This window comes from Panthera uncia, chromosome D2, assembly GCF_023721935.1.
Source record: "Panthera uncia isolate 11264 chromosome D2, Puncia_PCG_1.0, whole genome shotgun sequence".
Lineage (NCBI taxonomy): Eukaryota > Metazoa > Chordata > Mammalia > Carnivora > Felidae > Panthera > Panthera uncia.
This window is the reverse complement of record NC_064818.1, coordinates 42,555,926-42,578,021: the sequence shown is the minus strand read 5'-3', so window position 1 is coordinate 42,578,021 and position 22,096 is coordinate 42,555,926. Positions and strand designations below refer to the sequence as shown.

General features: G+C 48.1%; 1 protein-coding gene across 1 annotated transcript in view; it reads left to right on the top strand.

Annotated features, from left to right (window-relative positions):
• Window positions 1-17,868, top strand: part of GRID1 (glutamate ionotropic receptor delta type subunit 1) — a 63,517-nt gene extending 45,649 nt beyond the window's left edge. Inside the window, exons 6-9 of the mRNA XM_049645993.1 lie at window positions 811-981; window positions 13,941-14,102; window positions 15,583-15,702; window positions 17,668-17,868. Of these exons, the coding sequence (XP_049501950.1) occupies window positions 811-981; window positions 13,941-14,102; window positions 15,583-15,702; window positions 17,668-17,748 (534 nt within the window). The 3' untranslated portion in view covers window positions 17,749-17,868. The remainder of the gene's footprint in view (window positions 1-810; window positions 982-13,940; window positions 14,103-15,582; window positions 15,703-17,667) is intronic.
• Window positions 17,869-22,096: the final 4,228 nt, after the last annotated feature.

Here is a 22,096-nt window from a genome sequence, read left to right as displayed (position 1 = left end):
ATTCCTGAAATTGTTGTGAGCACCAAATGAGATAATGTGTGTAAAGAGCTTAGCAGACATCTAACATGGAAGCACAATGGGTTTCCTGTGCCCCTAGATTTCCTTATTGCAGCACTCAGCCTATTTCATGCTACGAAAACCTTGAGCTTTACTGGGTGGGATTAGGCCTGACTCATTCAAGGCTGTGTCCCCAGTGCTTAGTACAGAACAAACCACACAGGAGATGTTGGGCAGATTTTGTGCAATGAATGAGTGAATGAATGAGTGGATATATTTTCAAAATTTGTATGCGGATCTTAAAAAGCAAAGCTAATCATTAAAGAATTAGGGGAAACTCATGGCATTTTGGTCAGTTTTGTCTGAGAAAACCAGTTCTGTTTCTCTCAGGGAGATGACCCCCAACAGGAAGTTTAGCTTTTACTTCCAACTGATGCCTACCACGACATTGACAGCATGGGTTCTTCAGAGCTACCCCCAACAGGAAGTTTAGCTTTTACTTCCAACTGATGCCTACCACGACATTGACAGCATGGGTTCTTCAGAGCTTGACCCTATAGAAGCTAACGCACTGGTGGCTTGACCACAGACATCTTTTTCTGGTCTTCAGGACAGCTGTTGAGTAATTCTGTGTGGGTTTTGAGGGTTAGCAAGTATTATTTAAAAATAACCTATTAATGAACTGTGTGACGTGGGCCCAGTCCCTTGATCCCTTTGTCTATTTAGGCTGTTGGCCATTGATACCTCCTGATGGGCCTTTTGCAGGCACAGTTTGTGAGTCTATGGTAAGCATGGGTCTGATTATCTTCCCAGGAAATCAGCGACCCAGAGATCCTGGATCTGGTGCACAGCGCCCTTGGCAGGATGACTGTGGTCAGGCAGATCTTCCCATCTGCAAAGGACAACCAGAAATGCATGAGGAACAACCATCGCATCTCCTCCCTGCTCTGTGACCCCCAGGAAGGCTACCTCCAGATGCTGCAGGTCAGTGTTCGCCTGTCAAGCTCCCTCCAGAAGGGAGTCTCACTCATGCCCTTGGCCTGCCGCAGGTAATGGGCAAAGATGTGCCACAGCTTCAGCTGAGCACTATTGCCCACCAACTTTAATTACTGGAACCCTGTCATTTGCTGAAATTGAAACCAGTCAACTGGGCAGTGCCTCTGAGCCGCATTAGCAGGCAGTTATGCCTGTTGTCAGCAGACGGGCCATATGAGCTCACTGGGTGCCTCTTGTATTTAAAAGTTACATGTTCAGGGAGTAAAGACATTACTGTCTCTCAGGCTTCTGCGCTGACTACTTTGTGGGTGATGGGTTCGTCTGGCAGGATTGGAGATGGAGCCTTCCTGTGGGGAGTCAGCATTTTGAAACTGTTTTAGGGTCTTCCCTGTAGAAAGTCAGTAATACAGACATAGCTCTTGTGAAACAACTAGGGAGTGTCCCAGCTCATCTGCTGAGTGCTAAGGTGTAGGCCAACCAGGACATTCCTGGAGTCCCAGCTGAGCGGGGGGAGGCCCGAAGGCAGGACCATGACATGCCTAGCTCTTGTACTCCATCCAACGCAACAGGTACAGAGTGCTTCCGGTTAGTGCTTCTACCACACCTGATGCCATATATGCAATCAGTGTTAGCTTCCCCTGGGGCCAGGGAGTAGGATGGCGAGTTGTGTACCTATTGTGAGAGGTTGTCTTCCCTCTGGATGTTTGAGGATAGCAATGAAACACAGTGGAGACTGCCCATTGGCAGCTCAGAATCCACTTCTCCATTAAGACTTCCATGCATAAGGAAACTTTCGCTTGATGCTTGGTGGGAGACACATAACAGAAGGAAATTTCTCCCAGTTGGGTTTGCAGAAATTACCCAGAAGTTTGTGCATGTGATATGCTTGCCATTCAGCATTTGAAACTAGTTATACCTTCTTTACCCAGCCAGGCATGACGAGTGGAAATCAGGTTTCAGGACAGAGATATGCTGTATTTACCACCTGAGTATCTGTTGCATCCCAGGACATTTTGGTATTAACCTTATCAGGAGGCACACATTTTGGGGAGGGGGATTATTAGAATCTCTGGAGTGGTCTGGGTACATGTGTAATTTGCCAAAGCATCAAATCCATTCTATAATCTTATGTTTGGGGAGGGGGAAGGGAAACATGCCCTAAAAGATGGTAAACACTAGAAATATGTTCTTGGTTGAGGAGGGAATGTAGCAGACACAGATTTTAGCTGGAGTAATTCCCACTACCCCCATGTCCACTGCTCCCGGGAGCCACCACAACGTCTGGGGTCTTTCTAACATGGTGAAGGATTGGCCAAGAGAGCGGACCAAGGCCCCTACAGGGCTCATGGACCCGAGAGTCCTGGGCATATGGGTCAGGGGTGGAAGGTGCTTAATGCAAGATTTTATATGTTTGGATGCTGCTGGCCTGTTCTGCCTTCTTCCTTTTTTGGAGCTTGGAAGAAGAGGTCAGGACCAAGTAAGTCACCTTCACTGGGCCTCTGCATTTATCTCCACACTCTTGACATGGATGGAAGCAGAGTGAGATGATTGACTCCAGTCAGTGTGTGCCCATCCCTGTATCCTCGCCTGGGGCAGGAGGGTGCGGGGACCCCATCACTCTCTGGGTGGTCAGACCCTAGGAGGGTCTTACTCCCAGGTGTGGTCTCCCCTTGATGGGCTTCATCCTTCTCCAGCCTTGTCCCTGCTCCACGCCACCGCCGCATCAATTTTTCCCAGTTCTTGCCTGGTCACTGCACTCTTTCTACTTGAGGAGAGCAGGAGGGGCCCCTTTCCACTGCACAAGTATGTGTTGTATAGGTTGTGGGTGGTGGGAGAATGGAAGTTCTTCTTATTAAGGCCTATGATTGCTTATTTTTTCACGGACTAAAATGTGGGCTCTTTGGTGGCATACTAGATACTCTAGATGCAAAGCATGTGTCCAGGAGGACAGGAGAGAAAAGGAGACCGGCAGGCTGGATGAGGAATCTGGCAGAGAGCATACTAACATGACCCACAGCTGTGAAGAGGGTAAACAAAGGCACAGCTCCGAGGTGTGTGGCTGGTTATTATCAAATATGGTAAATGCAATATCACACCTGGAACCCTGGCCACCCTACCTCCCTCTGTCTGTTCCTGCTGATACCCAGGCACTCCATCAAGAGCAAGATGGAAGAGTGACATCAGAGACATCTTGTGGTGGTGGAAGCGACAGCAGTGGTAGTAGCAGGAGTGGTGTTAGTAGTAGCAACAGTAGTAATAACAGCAAGAGTAGTAATAGCAGTGCAGTAACAGTACTGGTAGTAATAGCAGTAGCAGCAATAATAGTAAGAGTAGCAGCCGCACAGCAGCAGCAGCTCAAGAGCCATACTGTGTGGGTTCAAATCCCAGGAACTCTAGTAACTAACGAAATATTTATTATTTACTTGTCATTTTGTGCCTCCATTTCCTGTCCCATAAATTGGAATGTAAAGTGTCTACCCCCTAGGGACATAATAAAAATTAAGTGAGGGAATGTATAGAAAGCATTTAGAATAAGACTGACCTGTTCATGTCATTACAGAGGAGGTGGTCAGGTGTGTTCGGGGTTTCCAGCAAACATGGTCTCATTTAAAAAAATAAATTTTTTAATCTTTATTTATTTTGAGACAGAGAGACAGAGCATGAGCGGGGGAGGGGCAGAGAGAGAGGGAGACACAGAATCCGAAGCAGGCTCCAGGCCCTGAGCTGTCAGCACAGAGCCCGATGCGGGGCTCAAACTCACAAACTGTGAGATCATGACCTGAGCCGAAGTCGGACACTTAAACGACTGAGCCACCCAGGCACCCCTCATTTTTTTTTTTAATTTTGTAAGGTATAATCCACTTGTCTTCCTGAGCATGCTCTTTAAAATTTATTTATTTATTTTGTGAGAGAGAGGGAGAGAGAGAGAACCCCTGGAGGTAGGGCAGAGAGAGAGGGGGACAGAGGCTCCAAAGCACTGATAGCAGAGAGACCGATGCGGGACTTGAACTCGTGAACCGTGAGATCATGACTAGAGGCTAAGTCAGAAGCTTAACTGACTGAGCCACCCAGGCACCCCCCTGAGCATGCTCTGTAAGAGCAACACAGCAGGTAGGAGAGCGTTTCCTTTGGGTCTAGACCCATATCACAGGCCTTGTGTACTGCTTTCTGTCCACACCACTCCTGCAGGCACTCAGGCAGAGCTGCCTTTTGTGGGAGAGGAGAGGCCATGTCTGGGGAGACCCATTGAGCCCTTTTTACAAGACTCTGCTCATTTGAAACCCTCAGTAAGGACTGATGGGGTGGATCTGTTAATAATGCAGATCTTAACACAAGTTAAATTGTCTCTAGAAGTCTCTTTATATATATTTATATAAATGAAAAACTTTATGAAAAGAATCTCCATCTCCATTTGTTGCCTCTGCCTCGAGAAGGGGTGTGGTGAGAGGAAAATACATGGATTTACTTTACTCACCCCGCCCAACAACCATTTGGGCAGCTCCTAGATTCATCTCATTTATAAGCCATTCTATTCGTGTTTCCCAAGTAGCTATTACCACTTCTTTATTTCTTAATGACAGTATAGAAGACAAACTAATTTCTACTAGCCTCTAGCTGTGAGATTTATCGAGAAGACTCTAACATGTTTAGAACAACTAACTCAAGAAAAAATAAAACATTTGTGTCATGGATTATTAACTTTGTCTTGATGAAATTAATGAAGATCCTTTGGGAAGTGGAGCTCTCAAGTCCATTTTTTAGTTCTTCCCCCGGACAGCTGCTCTTGGGATGATAATTCTGGGTTAGATGTTTTCAGGAGAACCATCAAGAATGGGGAGTTTTTACAAGATCGTCCATCTCTTGGCTTCTCCACTGCACTGGTCTCAGAAACTCCATCTTCTTCTATTAGTCCTGTGGTCAGAGCTTTCTGTGCTCCAGAGCCAACCAAGCACTATTATAGCAAATCAATTTGATTCCTATTTAGTACAAAGTCCCTTGGAGGAAAAATACCAAAATAAGTGACTTGTAGTAGCTCCAAAAGCTTTGCATTTGCCGGTGTGCTGTTGTTTATTTTCCCCTACAAAGCACTGTCTCATTTGGGTATTTCTCATTCTTGTTCCCTTGACAAGTTGGTTTAGAGCTTGTCTGACTCAGCCAGTAATAAAAGTGATAACCAGTCTGGAAGAACCTTGAGACTTTGCTAAGATTTCACGGGCAGCCTTGCTGAGAGGAGAATCTGTAAAGCACTCGGTCTCCATGACTGCCCTGTCCGGTGACTTCAGGGCTGCAACAGACATATTGTCACATTGTCATGTCATTTCTATTCAAATGGGCTTCCAAAGGGGGACAGACAACTGATAGAAGTTGTGTTGTCTGGTCACCATGGAGCCTGATCCTTGAATTAAGCTGTGGGGGCTAATGTGGTATTATTATAAAATGCTCCCTCGGGTTGGAATTTCTCCTCTTTGTGAATTTCTAGATTGTTGAATGGCTTGATAGATGGAATAATTCTTCCCTTGCTCAGTCTACTAAAACATGTGGAAACCCCCCCTTCCCACATGCCCCTATTTCGTTAGGGCTTTCTATATTCTTCTCTGGCTACAAGTTGTTTGTCAGCCTGCCAGTAGAATCCTTTTCTCTGGAGTAGCAGCGGGCCACCCCACACCATAGCTATCTTGGACTTTATGTCACTTTCACTGGTTTCCTTTTTTACCCTAAACACCCTGGTGGAATATGTAGCAACAGTCAGTCATGAAGCATAACAGGAGCATGGCGGGGCACGATCCTCAATGCCTTTGTCAGAGACAATTGCGCAGGTGGTCTCTCTGGCTGCAGTCGGTTGCTGTTCTGGCCACAGATGTCCACATGCACATTTGGAGGCCAGAGAGCCTCAGGTACGGACAAATGCCCTTCCCCACTCTGCCTTCCATCCCCTTGGATTCACCGATGAGCAGAGAGCCCCAGCTCCTTTGCCCTCTGCCACCATCTGCTCCCTCGCCAGGCCTGGCTGTGGTGCCCTGTCTCAGGATGGGCAGGCTGGCAGCAGTCTGGCAGAAAGGCCTCGCCTGGAGATGGATTTCTCAAGCTGCGACATCTGGGCGTCAGCTTGTCCTCCCAGCTGGACCCTCTGCCGGCTGTTTGTCTGACTTTGCTGGTTGACCAGAGCCTGTCTGAGGATCTGGTCGGAGGTCAGTTCCTGCTGTTTGCCCCTGTGAGGTCTCCCTGAACAGTCCACTTGGCTTGATTAATGATGGAGGGAAGAGAAAACTGGGCTCTTTAGAAGCCTGGAGGAAATGCAGACTTCCTTAATGAAAACATTTCTTATGTTTCTATCTTTGGTGTGGGGTGGATAATGGTCTGGTGTTATGATGCAGCTGGCTCGCGTGGCTGTGACCCTGGCCTGCCATTCATCTTCCTTTGCTTTCAAGCATGATTCTTCCCCTGATAGTGTGGCTGCACAGCAAATACCCTGGGCCCTGGAGTATAACGGAGACACGGCTGGAGCACCCTCACACTTACTACAGGGAAACATGCACGGAGCACTGGGAAGTCAAGCAGCTGGCTCCACAACGGGGCCATTGTCTTTTGGGGGCCTGTCTCTTCCAGTCTGTTGGAGGTGGACACAAGTCTTGGCCTGCAGGGTCCAAATAGGATCCGAAGAGTATAGGTCTCCTTAGCATATTTTATGAGTGGGGTGGGGGTGGGGGGCTTATCTTTTCATTACTCCTGGTCCTAGTGCTGCTTCTGGGGACTCATGTAAGTAAACAGATCATCCAGCCTTCTCATGGGGCTGCCTTCAAATTAGGGTTGACTCAGGTGTGAAACCAGCACCTTTCCTGGCTTTGCCTACAAATCTGTCTTGAATATGCTGTCACATATGGTAAGAGTCAGGGTAGGGTATTGGCATTGTAGTGGCACAGACAGCCTGTGATGTCCTCAGTCCTTTCCTGCTGAGGAATGTTCTCTGCCTGTCCCCCCACCCCGGGACCTCACACTCTCTTTCCTGCTGACTTCTCTATCCATCCTCTATTTTCTTCCTCTGGGTCTTGACTCCAAAGTAAATTCTCCTTATTTTTTCATGAAGATAAACTTAACAATCTTTCTGGTAGCCTTTGCCCCTGCTAACACAGGAATATAAAATATAACTATATAAAATATAATTACTGATGTAGTGGGGATTCTGGTGCCAACTCTTAAAAGAATAAAATCTGTTTTTCCATATCCAAGGTCCTCAGTTGGCTTCATGGGATTGGTCTTTGATCATTGGGCAGCCAAGAGGCCTACCTGGGTCTCTCAAGGGCTGCAAGCCCCAATCAAGGCCTCCTGGCCAAATTCTCTCCTCTACCTCCGAGAAATGTGTCCTCACATTTCCCATTTCCCTTCCAAAGACCCACTTCCTGCACAGGTTATTGGCTTTGGAAATACAAGTTTGCTAGGATGCTCCCATCTCCTGGAAATGCATACCCCAGATTCTGATTGGAGATGGACACTTCCCCACGGAATATATTGGTCCAGAGCTCCTATACCCTTTTCTCAGCATGGCTTGTATCCTCCATCAATGATATTCTTTTTTTTTTTAATGTTTATTATTTTTGAGAGAGAGACAGAGAGACAGAGCGTGAGCAGAGGAGGGGCAGAGAGAGGAGAAGACAGAGCATTTGAAGCAGGCTCCTGGTTCTGAGCTGTCAGCACGAAGCCTGACTCCAGGCACGAACTCATGGATTGTGAGATCGTGATCTGAGCCAAAGTCAGATGCTTAACCGATTGAGCCACCCAGGTGCCCCCTCCATCAGTCGTATTCTGAGAAGCATTCTTTTTGCAAATACCTTGGTATATCTTTACTTTGGTGTTCTTTTTCCTAAAAACAGATTTAAATCTATTCATTCAGCATTCACTAATTCCACAAACCCTCTTTATCCGCTGATTATGTGACAGTTCCTATGTTAGACATTCAAAAATGCTCTCTCTCTTAATTCCCACAAACTCTGCATAAATGGGGAAGTTTCATCTCTATTCCGTAGCAAGTACCAGTTAGGAAGAATGGCATATACAAAAGCCCAGGGGCCCAGGAGAACAGGGACAGAGTTCAGTGTGTCTGAGGCTAGAGGTGGGAGGTGGGAAATGTTGGGAATTCAGTCAGAAAGGGGGATAGCCGCCAGGGTGCCGAGGACCAGGGTGTGGCCTTTGGAGATGTGACAGGGCAGGATGTGCATCCAGGAAAGACAACTCTGTGCAGGGGTGGGGGAGGGCCCAAGGCTGGGAGACAAGGTAACCAGTAGTTACTATTTCCTCAGGGAGAAATGAGGGCACTTGAACCATGCTGTGGTTGTAGGAGATGACCACATAGACAGGACATAAGGAAGCTTCCTTGGGATTGAAGCCCCTAAGCCTGGGCGAGGGACAGGTGACAGGGCAGAGTACAGAGCATGGTGCTTCCCACAGGGCTGGGCTGGAACTGCCCCTGTTCTAGCCCTGCTTGCCTGCCTCCCTCTTTCTCCTCCATACCTGGGTGGTCTCCTGTGGTTGAGCCAGCCCTGCAGGACACATGTCAGACCTTCAACTGCAATGGGCCAAGCCACCTCCCTTTCAGGAGCCTGAGTCAGGCATAGTGAGGCCCCCACTCTGGGCCTTCCGATATTGGAACCTTTTACAGAACACCCCAGAGGCAGAGGAGTGGCTTTTCCCATAAAGGGATGCTCTGCAGCGCCTCAGCCCTTGCAGACCCGAAAGGTCTGGCTCAGGCCAGGGGGCTATGGCAGCTGTGACGGGGCTGCTGGGGCCAGGAGGAGACCAGGGACATGTGTCCAGGTGAGCAGTGTGCAGGCAGAACTGGGGATATAATGCTCAGGGGGATCTTTGCTCAGTCTTCCCAGCCACAAGCTACAAATCCAGATACAACTCCTGCTCCTCCTTGAAAAGCATTCAGGCCAAGGGGCATTGGGGAAGAGGGCGAGTGGTGTTGGCAGATACAAGTTCTTTTCCCAGTGGTTCTGAGGCTTCTGTGTCCCAGACTCATGCTGGGCTCAGAGATGGGGCACCTTGGAGGAGCTCTCAGACCATCCACATTGAAGTCAGCAGCCTGTGTAGGTCTTGTATTCCCCCTTCCATTTCTTCCTGTTTCTTCTCCTTCCTAAAATAAAGCTGCACACAAAGAAGTTAGGACAGTACTTGGCACGCATGAGTACTACAATCCCGCAGTTCTCAGGGGAGTTATTCAGGGCCACCCCTCCAGGGTGCACCTCTCCAGGGCTGCTGATCACATTGTATTTTCTTGTCATCAAGGTGAGTCTTAAGCATTAAATGACTTGTTCAACATCACTCTGCATGAGTGCAAGTGGAGATTCAATTCACTAATTCAATAAGCATTTATTGAGCACCTGCTGTCTCCATGCACTGGAGGAGGAATAGCAGTGAGCAGAGCTGGCCCAGGCTGGGATGAATCCAAAACTCTTGCTCATCCTGCAAGGCCACCCGGCTAAGCTGCACACTCAGTACAGTAAGAGTTGTGCTATACGGCAGTGAAAGAGGGATCAGGCATACACCTCTAAGGTGGCTAACTGAACCAGCTGGGTTCCATTCTAGCTCTGTCCCCACTCAGAATGGAGGCCATAGGCTCCAGCCTCAGGCCCCTTGCCTGGCTGTGGCTTTTGTCTGCCTCTGACTTTATATTGTCTGACCTGGTCCCAGGTCATTTGCTTTGCATCCAGGTCTTTATTCTGCCATGCCCTTGGCCTCAAACTTTGGTCTGTCTTTTTTTCAGGTCTACTTTCACCTGAAATGTCTTTTTTTTTTTTTTTTTTTTTTTTGGTTCCTTGTCACTTTTGTGCTGCAATGTCCCTAGGCCAGCCAGAGGGGATGAGGGTTTAAATAGTGACAGTATCTGCTCTGCTTGTCTGTCTGCTCTGAATGAACTGTGCTGTGTCTTACCTGAGAAGTGAGGGAAAAGAGGCAAGCATTCCCTCAAACCAGGCCCCTTTTCTCTGCCCTTGTGGCCTGGGGCTCCCAGCTTGGGTTGTTAGCCCCTTGAACCTGACATTGAGTGAGTGTTCATACAGTTGGGAGCCTCTCTCCTTCCAGACCACTCTTGGCTCAGGGGCTGGTCGTGACCATGCCCTGATGCTGGTCTCCACCCACCCACCCTGAGAAAAGGCTTGCCTTATATTTATCAGGACCCAGACAGAGCCCCAAGCAGAGGCTGCCTTTCTGCTATCTGCTCTTGATCTTTTCCCCTAAAGGTCCCGTCTCCAGTCTCCAGACAACAAGACTGTGAGGGTAGTGCTCTCCCTTTGCATCCCCACACATGTCTTCTCAGTGTGAGGATGCTGAAGTTGAACAGCAGAGATAGGGCCACAGATCAACACAGGGTGTTAGTGTCTGCCCACAGCAGGGAGAAGTACTGACATAGCATCTTATCAGAAGGGACAGGAGTGAGAGAAGGTGGAGCTCCAAGTGGGGATCGAGAAGACATTTTGAGCAGGCTGTAAATGAAAAGCAAGATGCTGTTTGAACAAAGGAGGTTCTCTGCCAAGTCAAAGTGGAGGCGCCCAATCTCTTCTTCCTACTGTTTTCTCTTTTGGGGAACCAAGATCATTGTGTATCCTCTTAGCGGGAGATCCATCCATCCATCCATCCATCCATCCATCCATCCACCCATCCATCTCCCCCTCTATCCTTCCATCCATCCACTCCTCCTCCCTTTCACCTACCCATCCCCTCATTCATCTATTCATTTAGCCTTCCATCCATCCATCCATCCATCCATCCATCCATCCATCAAACGTATATTAAACACCACCTGTATGCTTTGGTTGGTGCTGGATGCTGTGTTTAGAGATAGTAAGAAAAAAGTTGTATACATACATACATTATGTACACACACACACACACACACATATTTCATTTATAAAAGTTATATACGAGTTATATATGAATATATACATATTTATATAAAAGTTGTATATATGCATGTTTGAGATATATATATATATATATATATATATATATATATATTTCCAGATACATATATCTATCTGGAAAAGAACATTGCTAAAGCCTTTGAACTGAAAGCTTGTTCCTTTGAACTAAAATGTGTTCATCCTTCCCAGCAGACATACTTGTGGGAAGGCTGAGGGCTTCCTTTGGCCTTTCTGAGTCACATCCTGTTTTTGCCTCTTCATTGCCAGCCTCTTTGCATTCATTCATTTGTCAAGTACCTTAATTCCTTGTGAATAGAAGTGCTGGAGGCAAAAAGGGATTCCTTTGGGTGCTGGTCTGGGTCACAACTGGGGCTGTGCTGTTCCAAGTGGCCTAAAACAACATCTCCATTATGAGTTTGTATTCCAGAGGGGAGGTGGACTTGTCAAAAATAATTTTGCAGTGGTAGGGGCTCCTGAGGGTTGGGGATTTGACAAGCACAGAGAGTGGGTTAGTCCTTCTCAGGAGGGAAATGCTTGCTCAGGGCTCGAGCATCGAGAGGTACGGTTCTACCCTGGTGTTGCCTGTAAGGCAGGAGGTCAATTCTTCGTGATGGCAGTGACTTCTCTCTGCTGTCAGGTAAGCACACGTGTATTTCAGGGCCCCGGAAAATGTCACCAGGCACCAAAATACTTGGAGGCCTTGGTTAAGTCAGCGGTGCTCAGGTGTCCCAGACACACTCCTGCCACATCTGCAACATCGCCTGTCCATCCTCCACCCATTTCTTATGAAGGCCTTAGTGGCATACATCCCTGTGTCCACTGTAAGGACATAGGTTGAAGGTGGATAAGGCAGGGCTCTGTAGGAATGGGCAGGACACAGGGACACCCACAGAAGAAATAGCTCTGCTTGACATGGTGTAGCAGAAATGCCCCTGAGGGTTGGTTAGCATGAGTTACTGGACAGTTGTGATGGAGCAGATAGTTTTGATGTCCAGTACCGGCTCTCTTAGCCCATCTCTGATTTCACTTGTAGAAAACGGTCCATGCTACCCAAGCTCTTGCCTGGGGCTGTGCTTTGGGAGCACCCAGTCCAAGACAGGTGAGGAAAGAAACTGCAGGTGGAGAATAAGACATGTAGATACTGGGGTGTGAGGGCCATACTGGGGAGTGGTGAGGGGTAAAGTTGGAGGGCAGCAGGGGTTCGTCCTGCAGACCAAGGATCTTATTTGATTCTCCCAGGAGTCCTAAGAGGTTGACACATTTTCCTATTTATATCCAGTGATTTTGTTTTTCTGAAATATTTTTAGCAGACACCTTGCTGCTTAGGTGTGCAGAGAATCATCCCCTTGACCCACTTTGGCTGATGGTTGTTTGTGCACCAGTTACCCAGGAGGGACCACACACCTGAACAAGGGTGGACATTACCTCCTACCCATGCCCTCCCCTGACTCTCCTACCTTTGTGCTTCATGACACCTCCCTTGGAGGAGAGTGATAGTGTGCAGGTAACATCTGAGAACAGGGCTGCCTTCCACCCTACAGAGGACTCTTGATGGGCCCCTGAGAAGGCAGGTGCTGGTGTTCAGATTCATCTGGATCAGGGTCTTGAACTGTAGTCAGGAGGATGAGCTGGACCTGTCCCATCCCTGGATACCAGGGCTCTTGTACAGCTCTCCTCACCAGTGGACCAGCTTTTCCCTTGCAATCATGCTCTCAAGAGCTCTGAGATGGGCTTTGTTTCTTCTATGAGCCATCTCTACTTAGCAGCTAAGCAGAGGGATAGTTCTCATATGTGCACAGTTGAAATTCCCAAACGTATCCCCTGGCTGGCAGTGATGCCACTGCAGAGCAGGCTCTGTGTCCTCAGATATTCTATAACCACAAGCTGCCAGTGTCACTCAGGCCATCATTGACCCCAGGCCTATCTGGGGATCAGAGCAGGCTTTCCAAGGCACATATCTGATTTCTGGGCACAGATCCCACCAATGGCATCCTTCTCCCTAAAGTCACCTATGTTGTTACTCCTTAGCATGGCCCATGAGGCTCAACATGGCTAGATCCCTGATCCCTACCTCCCCCTTGATCCCACTTCATCTCTACTGTACCCATTAATACAGATATTTGGCACTGTTTTCAATCCCTCTACCCCAAGGCTTGGCCGACTGTAGTCTTCAGCTCAATCCAGCTTACTGCCTATTTTTTAAAATAAAGATTTATTGGCACATCCTTTGTTACATACTGTCTTTGGCTGCTTTTCTGCAGTAAGAGCAGAGCTGAGCATTGCAAAAGAGACTATAAGGTCCACAAAGTCTAAAATCTTTCATATCTGATCACTGCTGGTGAACCCTGCCCTATCTGACCCCACTCCTTTGTACCTTCATGTCTTTGCATAATTCTGCCTCCCTGTAATGCTCTCTACCCTTTATCCTACTAATCCTTCTAGACCAAGCTTTCTGTCTATCCTTCCCTCCATCCTGTGTTATGTGAGCAGGATGCCCCATTCCAGTCTTGCACAAAGCCTGGATGCAAGTCTCAACCATGGTGATGACCATGCTGGTTCTCATGATGTACAGATCCACTTCCCACTCTAGTTCCTGAATCAGGGCTAGTTCTTATTCTGCTTAAGACTCCAGTGCCTGGCCAGGTTTTTGGTTTTTTTGTTTAAAAATTTTTTTTAACGTTTATTTATTTTTGAGACAGAGACAGAGTGTGAATGGGAGAGGGACAGAGAGAGAGGGAGACACAGAATCAGAAGCAGGCTCCAGGCTCTGAGCTGTCAGCACAGAGCCCGACATGGGGCTTGAACTCACGAACTGCGAGATCATGACCTGAGCCAAGGTTGGTTGCTTAACGAACTGAGCCACCCAGGTGCCCCAAGGTTTTTGAATGAACAACTAGAAGCTAGAGGATTGTGGTATAGATACTGGCACCACTTGTTAGTGTTGGCATCCTGGATCACCCAAGGCCTCTGCTGCTCCCCTTCTCTGAAAATGCATCAGTGAAAAGGGTTTCACTGCCTTTGTGTTTGCAGATCTCCAACCTCTACCTGTATGACAGTGTCCTGATGCTGGCCAATGCCTTCCACCGGAAGCTGGAGGACCGGAAGTGGCATAGCATGGCGAGCCTGAACTGTATACGCAAGTCTACCAAGCCATGGAATGGAGGAAGGTCCATGCTGGACACGATCAAAAAGGTGTGTGTAAGGGGACACCCATTGGGCTAAGGCTGAAGACAGGTCCTTCCTTGCATGCACATGTGTGCAGACACACACACACACACACACACACACACACACACCCTTGAGCAGGTGGTCTGAAACTGAGCTCTTTGTGTGGTTGTCCCTGCAGGCCCCCCACAGACCTCCCTCCTTGCCACTCTTCCTTTCCCAGCATTTAGGGCTGGTGAGTTGGGCTTCATAGATTTATTATTATTGTTTTCTCTGTTTTCTACAAGGAGATTGGACTTTAGAGTTGCTTAAGCAACCAATGGAGGCAACTGCCCAGCTCCTGTGAGCCAGATACCCTACCATGCAGGTGGCCACTATTCATAAGAGAGGCTGTCTCAGTATGCAGTACACGTGCTGATCGCTAAGACTTTAGCTTGTGTGTGTTCGTGTGTATGCACATGTGTTCTGCATTTATGACCTGTCGCACACACTCAGGCATGACACCAAGTTGGAAGGCTGAATTTGAAGTGAATTAGGTAATCCATAGAAGACTTGTTAGAGTGAATTGGCTTTCAGAGGCTTCAAAAGAGCATTTAGGGAAATCTATAGTGCTAGGAATTGTAGTCACAATAAATTGTGTGTACTGTCAATAGCAGTGAACGTATTCTGGTGTTGGTTGAATCTATTGCAGCCTGAGCCAGAGCTGGGGCCCCTCTTTGGCCAGCTCAGGATCTGGGACTCTCCCAGCTCATGGTCTATGGGAGAACAAGGCTGGATGGAACTGCCACCCTAGGGAGGGGGGGTTGAAGGGAGAGGGGGTTTGCCATAGGCTCCCTCAGCCCCTCTGCCACCTGCTTCTACAGAACCCACTGAATGGCCTGAGAAGGGGGCAGGGCTTTCACACCCACCACAGCCAGTCTGTGCCAGACACCGTGCTTTGTACACATTTTATCCTTTGGCCCTTGCAGGCCCTGTGATGTGGATCTAAATAACTTCAGGCTGGAGATGATGGGAGATGGCTTGCCCAAGGTGACACAGGTGGCAAAACCAGGACTTGAGCTGGTGTTGGCCTCTAGTGCTCATGCTTTGCTGCCCAAAGGCTCTGTTGACCTTTGACTTTTCTTTTGGCTCAGGCTAAGGTGACCCATGGAGCAGGATGCACGGGAAGACTGTGAGCTCCAGGAGGGTGGAGACAGAACTGTCACTTTTTGACCTATATAGCAAGCACGATATGTGGCACAGAGCATGTGCTCTAATCATACTGACCACATGAATGTCAAGTGCAAGCCTTAGGGATTTCCCCTGTGAGCAGCGGTCTAGGAAGTGTCAATCTTGCTCTGCGGCTATAGGACTGCTAGCAGCCCGGTCCTCATTTATAGCCTGTCTGGTGCTTCCTCGAGATCTTGATTGTCCCCTTCTTGGTGACTACTTCCTTCCCTTCTTTGTCTTTGGGACTCTATCCCTTCCATCCACATTTTCCTCAATGGGTTTTCCTTCTCTCCTGCAGGGCCACATCACTGGCCTCACAGGGGTGATGGAGTTTCGGGAGGACAGCTCGAATCCCTACGTCCAGTTTGAAATCCTCGGCACAACCTATAGTGAGACCTTTGGCAAAGACATGCGGAAGGTAAGCATCAGGGCACCCTTCTCCCTCTCCTCCTGTGGCTGGGTCCCTGGCTCTGTGTTCTGAGCAGGTGTTAACCAGCACAAAAATCCCCTCTTCCTGTCTCTCTCTGATGATGCTGCCATTGATGCTGGTGTTTATGGGGCACAGTGTGGAGAAGGCTAAGAGTAGTTTTCAGCCAGGAAGTTCTGCTAATACAGTCTCTGAGTACAGCAGGGCCCCTGGCACCACCTGGTCTCACTGCTTGGCCCTGGATGGCCAACCATGCAGGCCTAGGCTGAGGCTGGAAGGGACAATGTATTTTCCCCAGAGTGGCCAAAATTAGCCCAACCGCAGGGACAGGCGTAACTGTGGCTGAGGCAGGAGTCTGCGGTTACGGCCAGTTCCCCCCCAGATCTAAGAACAGAAAAATGAGCCACAAGGAGTGTGGGAAGCAGGGAGCAGTGGAGCCCAGTGGAGGGAGATGGGAGAGGCAGACAAGCCACATAGCTCAGGGTGGGGTTAGTCTACTTTATTTGGTGCTAATGCAAGTGGCTGGCCTGGGGTCTCTTTCTGGTGATACTTTGCCTTTTTCTCTCTCCTCCTATGGGAGATTTTCAGGGCTGAAGACTTGGGGGTGAGGAAGGTAGCCTTTCCTCAGAGTTGGAACCCCAAAGTTAAGGGGAGGCTTGTGAAGTCAAGAGCCTGGTAGGTATTAGGACCAAGAAGTCAATGTAGCAAGAAAGTTATTGGAACAGTTATCCAAGAACTTCAGATGTGGTCATTGTGAGCCAGTGTGAGGCTGATGATGGGGTTGCAGGTAAAGGCCTGTGGCTGGCTGCCCAGGGCCAGGTCACCCAGCTGGCTTAGATGCACTCCTAGGAATGGTCCTCATAGAAGGCCCAGTGTTTGTTGGGCCATTAACTAGTTGGCATACACTCGGGCACAGGCTCATATAGTCACACACACATATATTTCTATACACTTGAAAGGAGGACATCTCTACTAATTAGTGCCCAAAAGATGAATAGGGCATAGTGAGCTGTCTTCAGGGCAGGATAAACCCTTGGCAATGAGCCCTCTAGCCTGGCCTCCAGCATTAGCTGGGGGTGGTGGAGGAGCAGGAAAGGCTAACGTGCTGTTGGGATATTGAGAATCTGGGTGAGGGGATTCTTTGGCTCTGGTCCTTGAGGAGCAGGTAGAAGGATACATGTATGGAATGGTGGAGGGTGTAAGGGCTAGAGGACATGCCGGGGATGGTTGTCACCACCAAGAGACTGGGATGGCTGGGGGTCCATATGTGATGTGGGAGTTGGGGGGTTTCAGCCCATCTTATGACAGAAGGTAGGGTCATAGGTTGGTCATTTAAATAATAAGAGGTTCAATAATTGGTCATGGTGCAACAGTGACAAACATGGTTTGATGATATTTTCGAGCTCAGAGGTTTGTTTGTGCCATCGTAAAGTGAGTTGGCTACTATGGTGTGATGACCATGGAGGACCAAGGTGTGATGTGGAATGTCAAGGGCATCAGGGGTGGCTTGTGATGTCTACTAGGGATGCCCAAAGCTGTGAGGCTTGGTTGGGGCCAGGGATGGGTGGTCAGCATTGGTCTGGGTCAGTCATGATGGCAACAGAAGTTGGCTTGTGTTAGGACTTCCACCTGGTGAGGAGAAACCAGCATCAGGGAGCCCTTTTAGTCACTCTGTTACAACACGGTCTTGCAGAGTGTAGCTACCTGCTGAAGCGACTATTCACATCTGCTACCATACGTGCCTTCATCCCCGTGGTCCTGAGAGGCTGGAGACACTCAGGCCCTGCCTGCTGGCTCCCTTGCTGTCCCCATCACCCTTCTTTTAGCTTAGCTTCAACAAGGTCCCACAGTAGGTGGGAACATTGGCTGTGGGGGCCCCTGCCTCATAGGGCCACACTGGCAGCTCCAGGTGCCTGAGAGACCCAGAGGCACCGTGTCCTCCACTTCCTGTTTCAGGTGTCTGGGCCTTCCATGTTGCCATGGCAACTCTCCTTCAATACCCCCGAAGCCAATGGGAGCTGGAATCTCTCAGTCTAAGGAGCTTCGGAGAGCAGGAGGCCTGAATGTAATTGAGTTGGAAGGGAAGCTGATTTTCAAGTGGGCTTTATTTTAAAATGTATCCTTTTGTCATTTTAAAATCTGACCTTAATAACTGCATATCCCAGTTGTTATCTGTCTGCCTGGCAGCTTATCTCTGCTAAGGAGAAGTTATCTGGAAAGTGGGGAATGGGATTTACCATAGCAAATGTTTGTTATTCAGGCCCAGGGTGCATTCAAACAAGGTCTGGGAGGTTTCAGGATGAAGCAAGGCAAGGGGACTGGGGCAGAGTGCTTAGGCTTAGGGCAGCATTTGAAGGCAGCTCTGGGCTATGGTTCCTGGTAGAAGACAGAGCTGTGAAGGGTAGGGCTGGGAAATTGGTGTGACCTAAAAGTAAAGTTTAGGGTGGAGAGCAGATTTGAGGGTTAGGGTCCTGAAACACACAAAGGCAGAGATCATTCATTCTAAGGAAGCAGGGGCACCTCTGAGGAGCCCCCCTCAACTGCATCTCTTTGGCCACACCCAATTCAGAATGGTTACAGGAGCCAATTGGGCTGACTGCTAGATGCTGTCATGTTAGAGCAGGGTCAGGGGTTTTCTGCAAAAATGGTGCTTATCTCAATATATGTATATATTCTATTCTCTCTCTCTACTTATATTTATATAAATTCTATATCTTATATATTCTATAAGCTGTTATTATAATAAATATATCTTAATTATATATGTATACCTATATGTACATATGTATATACAAGTATATAGGTATATATAAATACGCATATGTATTTATAACTTTAAAAATAACTGTAGCAAACAAACAAACACGGGCACAAAAACAAAAACCAAGTAGCTTCTTTAAGATTTAAACCAAGAGGAATTGTTTAAATTAGGGAACAAATGGATGTTTTCTTAAGGTAAATACTCTGGAGGGAAATCTCAGGGAGGGTGAGTCACCCAGACGTTTTAGATTAAATGGCATCAAGAGACTGTGGATTACTCAGCCCTTCAGAGGATGGAAGGGGTAGGTGATTGCCTTTCGCTGCAGGGTGCTGGACAAATACTAATTAAATTATCTCATCCAGGAAGTGCATTCTTGTTGAGGGAGTGCTGGATGGCAAAATCAAAGGTCTATGTCACGAGCCTGCTGTGTAACTCCCGGCAAACTATCAATCATCTCTGTGTTCGGCTTGGAGCTGTCTGGCATGGGTGATCACCAAGCAACCCCATGGGGAGCAGGCTTTGCTGGAAAGTCACATCAGGCTCCCACAGGACTTGGCCTGGCATTTTACCTGGAGGTGCATGCTTGTTACTATCAGAGCTCCACAGATTTCTACTTGGCTTTCTCTTTGTTCAGACAGAAATCTGCAAAGGAGAGTCCCACGCACAGGCTTACTCAGGCAAATGTCCTTAGCTTATGACATGAACTGGGTGGGATTGTGGGAAACCACCTGTCAGGAAGTTACCAAAGGTTGGGGTATGGAAAGTTGGTTAGCATAGGACAGGAGGGAACAGAGCAGGGACTATTGAACACCTACTATGAACATAGGTGCCTTACACATATGTTGTCTCACTGACTTGGGGGCCTTTGTGTCACTCCTGGATCTGCTTCTCCTGAGTTTTTGCAGCCACTTCCCTTCTCTGAACCTTCATTTTCTCAGATGGGAGGTGCAGATAATACAGGTCTCCTGGTCGAATCAGGGGGTCAGTTGGTGTAATGACCCTGATACAGCGCTGGGCAGTGAGTACTCTCCTGTGTGGTGTGGGCCATCAACTTCTGGCAGGTGGGGCCACACCCCATCTCCGAGCATTCTATCCCAGACCCCAAAAGAGCAGACACTTCTAGGCAGGCTTAGAACATGGCCTTCCATGGGGTGTCTGGGTGGCTCAGTTGGTTAAGCATCTGACTCTTGGTCTCGGTTTGGGTCATACTCCCACGGTTCATGGGATCAAGCCCTATGTCGGACTCTGTGCAGACAGTGTGGAGCCTGCTTGGCATCTCTCTTTCCCTTGCTCTCTGCCCCTCCCCCATTCATGTTGTCTCTGTCTCTCTCAAAATAAATGAACTTAAAAAAAAAAAAAAAGAACGTGGCCTTCCACCTTGAAGCTCCCTGGGCTATACCCAAAGCCTGAGGCCAGAGACAGGAGGAGGGCTCTGTGTGACCGGCACTGACCGTTCCCCCTTCCATGCATGGGACCAGATATCTACTCCTTATATAAAGACCATGAAGGAGAGTGTGCTGAGAACTTGGCCTCTGATGAAATTTTGTTTTTAGAACTGTTTTGGTGTGATTAAAGGAAGAAGGAAAACGTGGGTGTCTTTTTTTCCCACAAGTATGACACAAGCTACAGCCTTGCAGAAACATTTTTCTGTGACATGATTGCTGAGGATCTCCACCCTTTTCCATCCCAATGATACTGATGTGGGAGACACATTTCCTTCCACTAACACAAGAGTCCCTGCTGCAGTGACACCCTAGGGAAACTGCCAGCTGCCCGAAGGCCCTTTGAACTTCATTTCCCATGGGCGCTATCCACCTGATTCACTGGCTTCGTGGAGGCTGGCCTGTCTCCTTGGCCAGGAGGGTGGGAAGGTGGGCAGAAAGCATCAGGAAAGCCTATGAGTTTGCTGTATGTGTTGGCATTCCAGGACAAAGAATACTCTGGTGTGATGAGAGAGAATGGGCTGTTTCTGTTCCTTGTGACAGAGAGCCAAGAGACTGAGAAAGAATTTAGTCCAGTGTTTTCAAGCTTTACTTTGGTCCTAGAAAATCTGTTCCACAGAATCTTCTTGGAACCCAAATACATTAAATAGTTGTAGAAGCAGACATGGAGTGGTTGCCATAGATAGGGAATTGGGGTAGGGGACCCTGAGCTCCCCTGCACCATCTTTCCCATCCCCAGTATCTCTGTGGTGTTTTGAGCAGCTCCTCTTGGGAAACTGAGGCCCAGAGACTGGAAAGACTCAGTTATGTAGCACCAGCAATCATGTGACTGTGCTGGGGCTGGAGGGCAGATTACCTGAGGGTGATTGTAGCAGAAGATCTGGGGCATTTTTTCTGAACTCAGGACAATGCGGTTCCATGACCCCCTCACTCTACTTTCCACCCCATCCTCCTGTCACCCCACCCTACCCACCACCTCCAGAGCCAGCATTAGGGCCTCAGAGCCCTTTCCTGTTGGTCTAGAGCCTGCTGAAGTTCCACCAATGCCTTTGGCTCAGCCTCCTCATTCCAGTAATTACCCGAGGAAATAGGAGGCCTTCATTCTCCTTTAACCAGTTTAAGATGCTTCTTCCGTTTTCTCTGTCAATTTCCATTCTTCATGAAAGCTGGCTTTGGACAGGAATCAAATGCCCTCCTTGATATCATGTCCCTGGGAGGGTCCGTGACTGCTGATAATTCAGAGTCATAATTGCTCATCATGTAGTGATCGCCATGCCTTAGGACCCCAGCCCTCCAGGGGTTTGAACATGCATCATTAACATTCTTGCCCAGGTCTGCCACACTGTGTTAACAAATCGTCCCACATTCTCAGGGTTCAGAAGTTCTAAGCAGTGAGGCCAGGTGGAAGAGGCAGCAGCCAGTAGACAGGATAGCTCTAGTGATGAAGTAGAGACTGCCTCTTAGAGCACAGGTGGAATCCTTTACCTGGCGGCTCCAGCAGCTGGTACCAGGAGCTACATCGTAGATTGAGCAGTGAGGAAAGAGAGATGGGCAGTGGTGGGGCTGGGAGAATCCAGCCAGAGTATTGTGCAGTGTGTCTATGAAGCTGCTCTGATAGAGGCTCCCAGCTGTGCACAGAAGGGAAATAAACTTCAGTCTCGTCATGGATTAGCATTCTTGCAGCATATTTCCCGAGTAAAATGTCAACCGTTCCGAACCCTTGTGCAGAACCACTTTTGATAGAGCTGAGAACCAAAACAAACCCTGCAGCTTGATCCGAGTAAAGGGATAAGGAAAAGATACAATTAAGTATTTCATTTTAAGTACATGTATCACTTCATTTTGAAGATAGCATCAATACATGCTCATTTAGGGTAGAATGATTAGAAAATACAGATAAATGAAAAGAAGAATATAAAAGTCAGCCATGATCTCTGAATTGAGGAATAAATACTGCTGGCATTTCTGGTGCTTTTGCCTTCTTTTTTCTTTTCTTTTCTTTTTTTCCCTTGCTCTGTTCATAGCGATAGAGAAAGTGATGTGTATATTGATCAAATTGCTGTTTATTGTACATACATTTTATATCCTGACTTTCCCACTTCATGCTATATTGGAAGCATTTTCTCATTGCTTTCACTCTTCTTTACTATGATTTTTAATGGAAACACATTTCTCAGCTTAC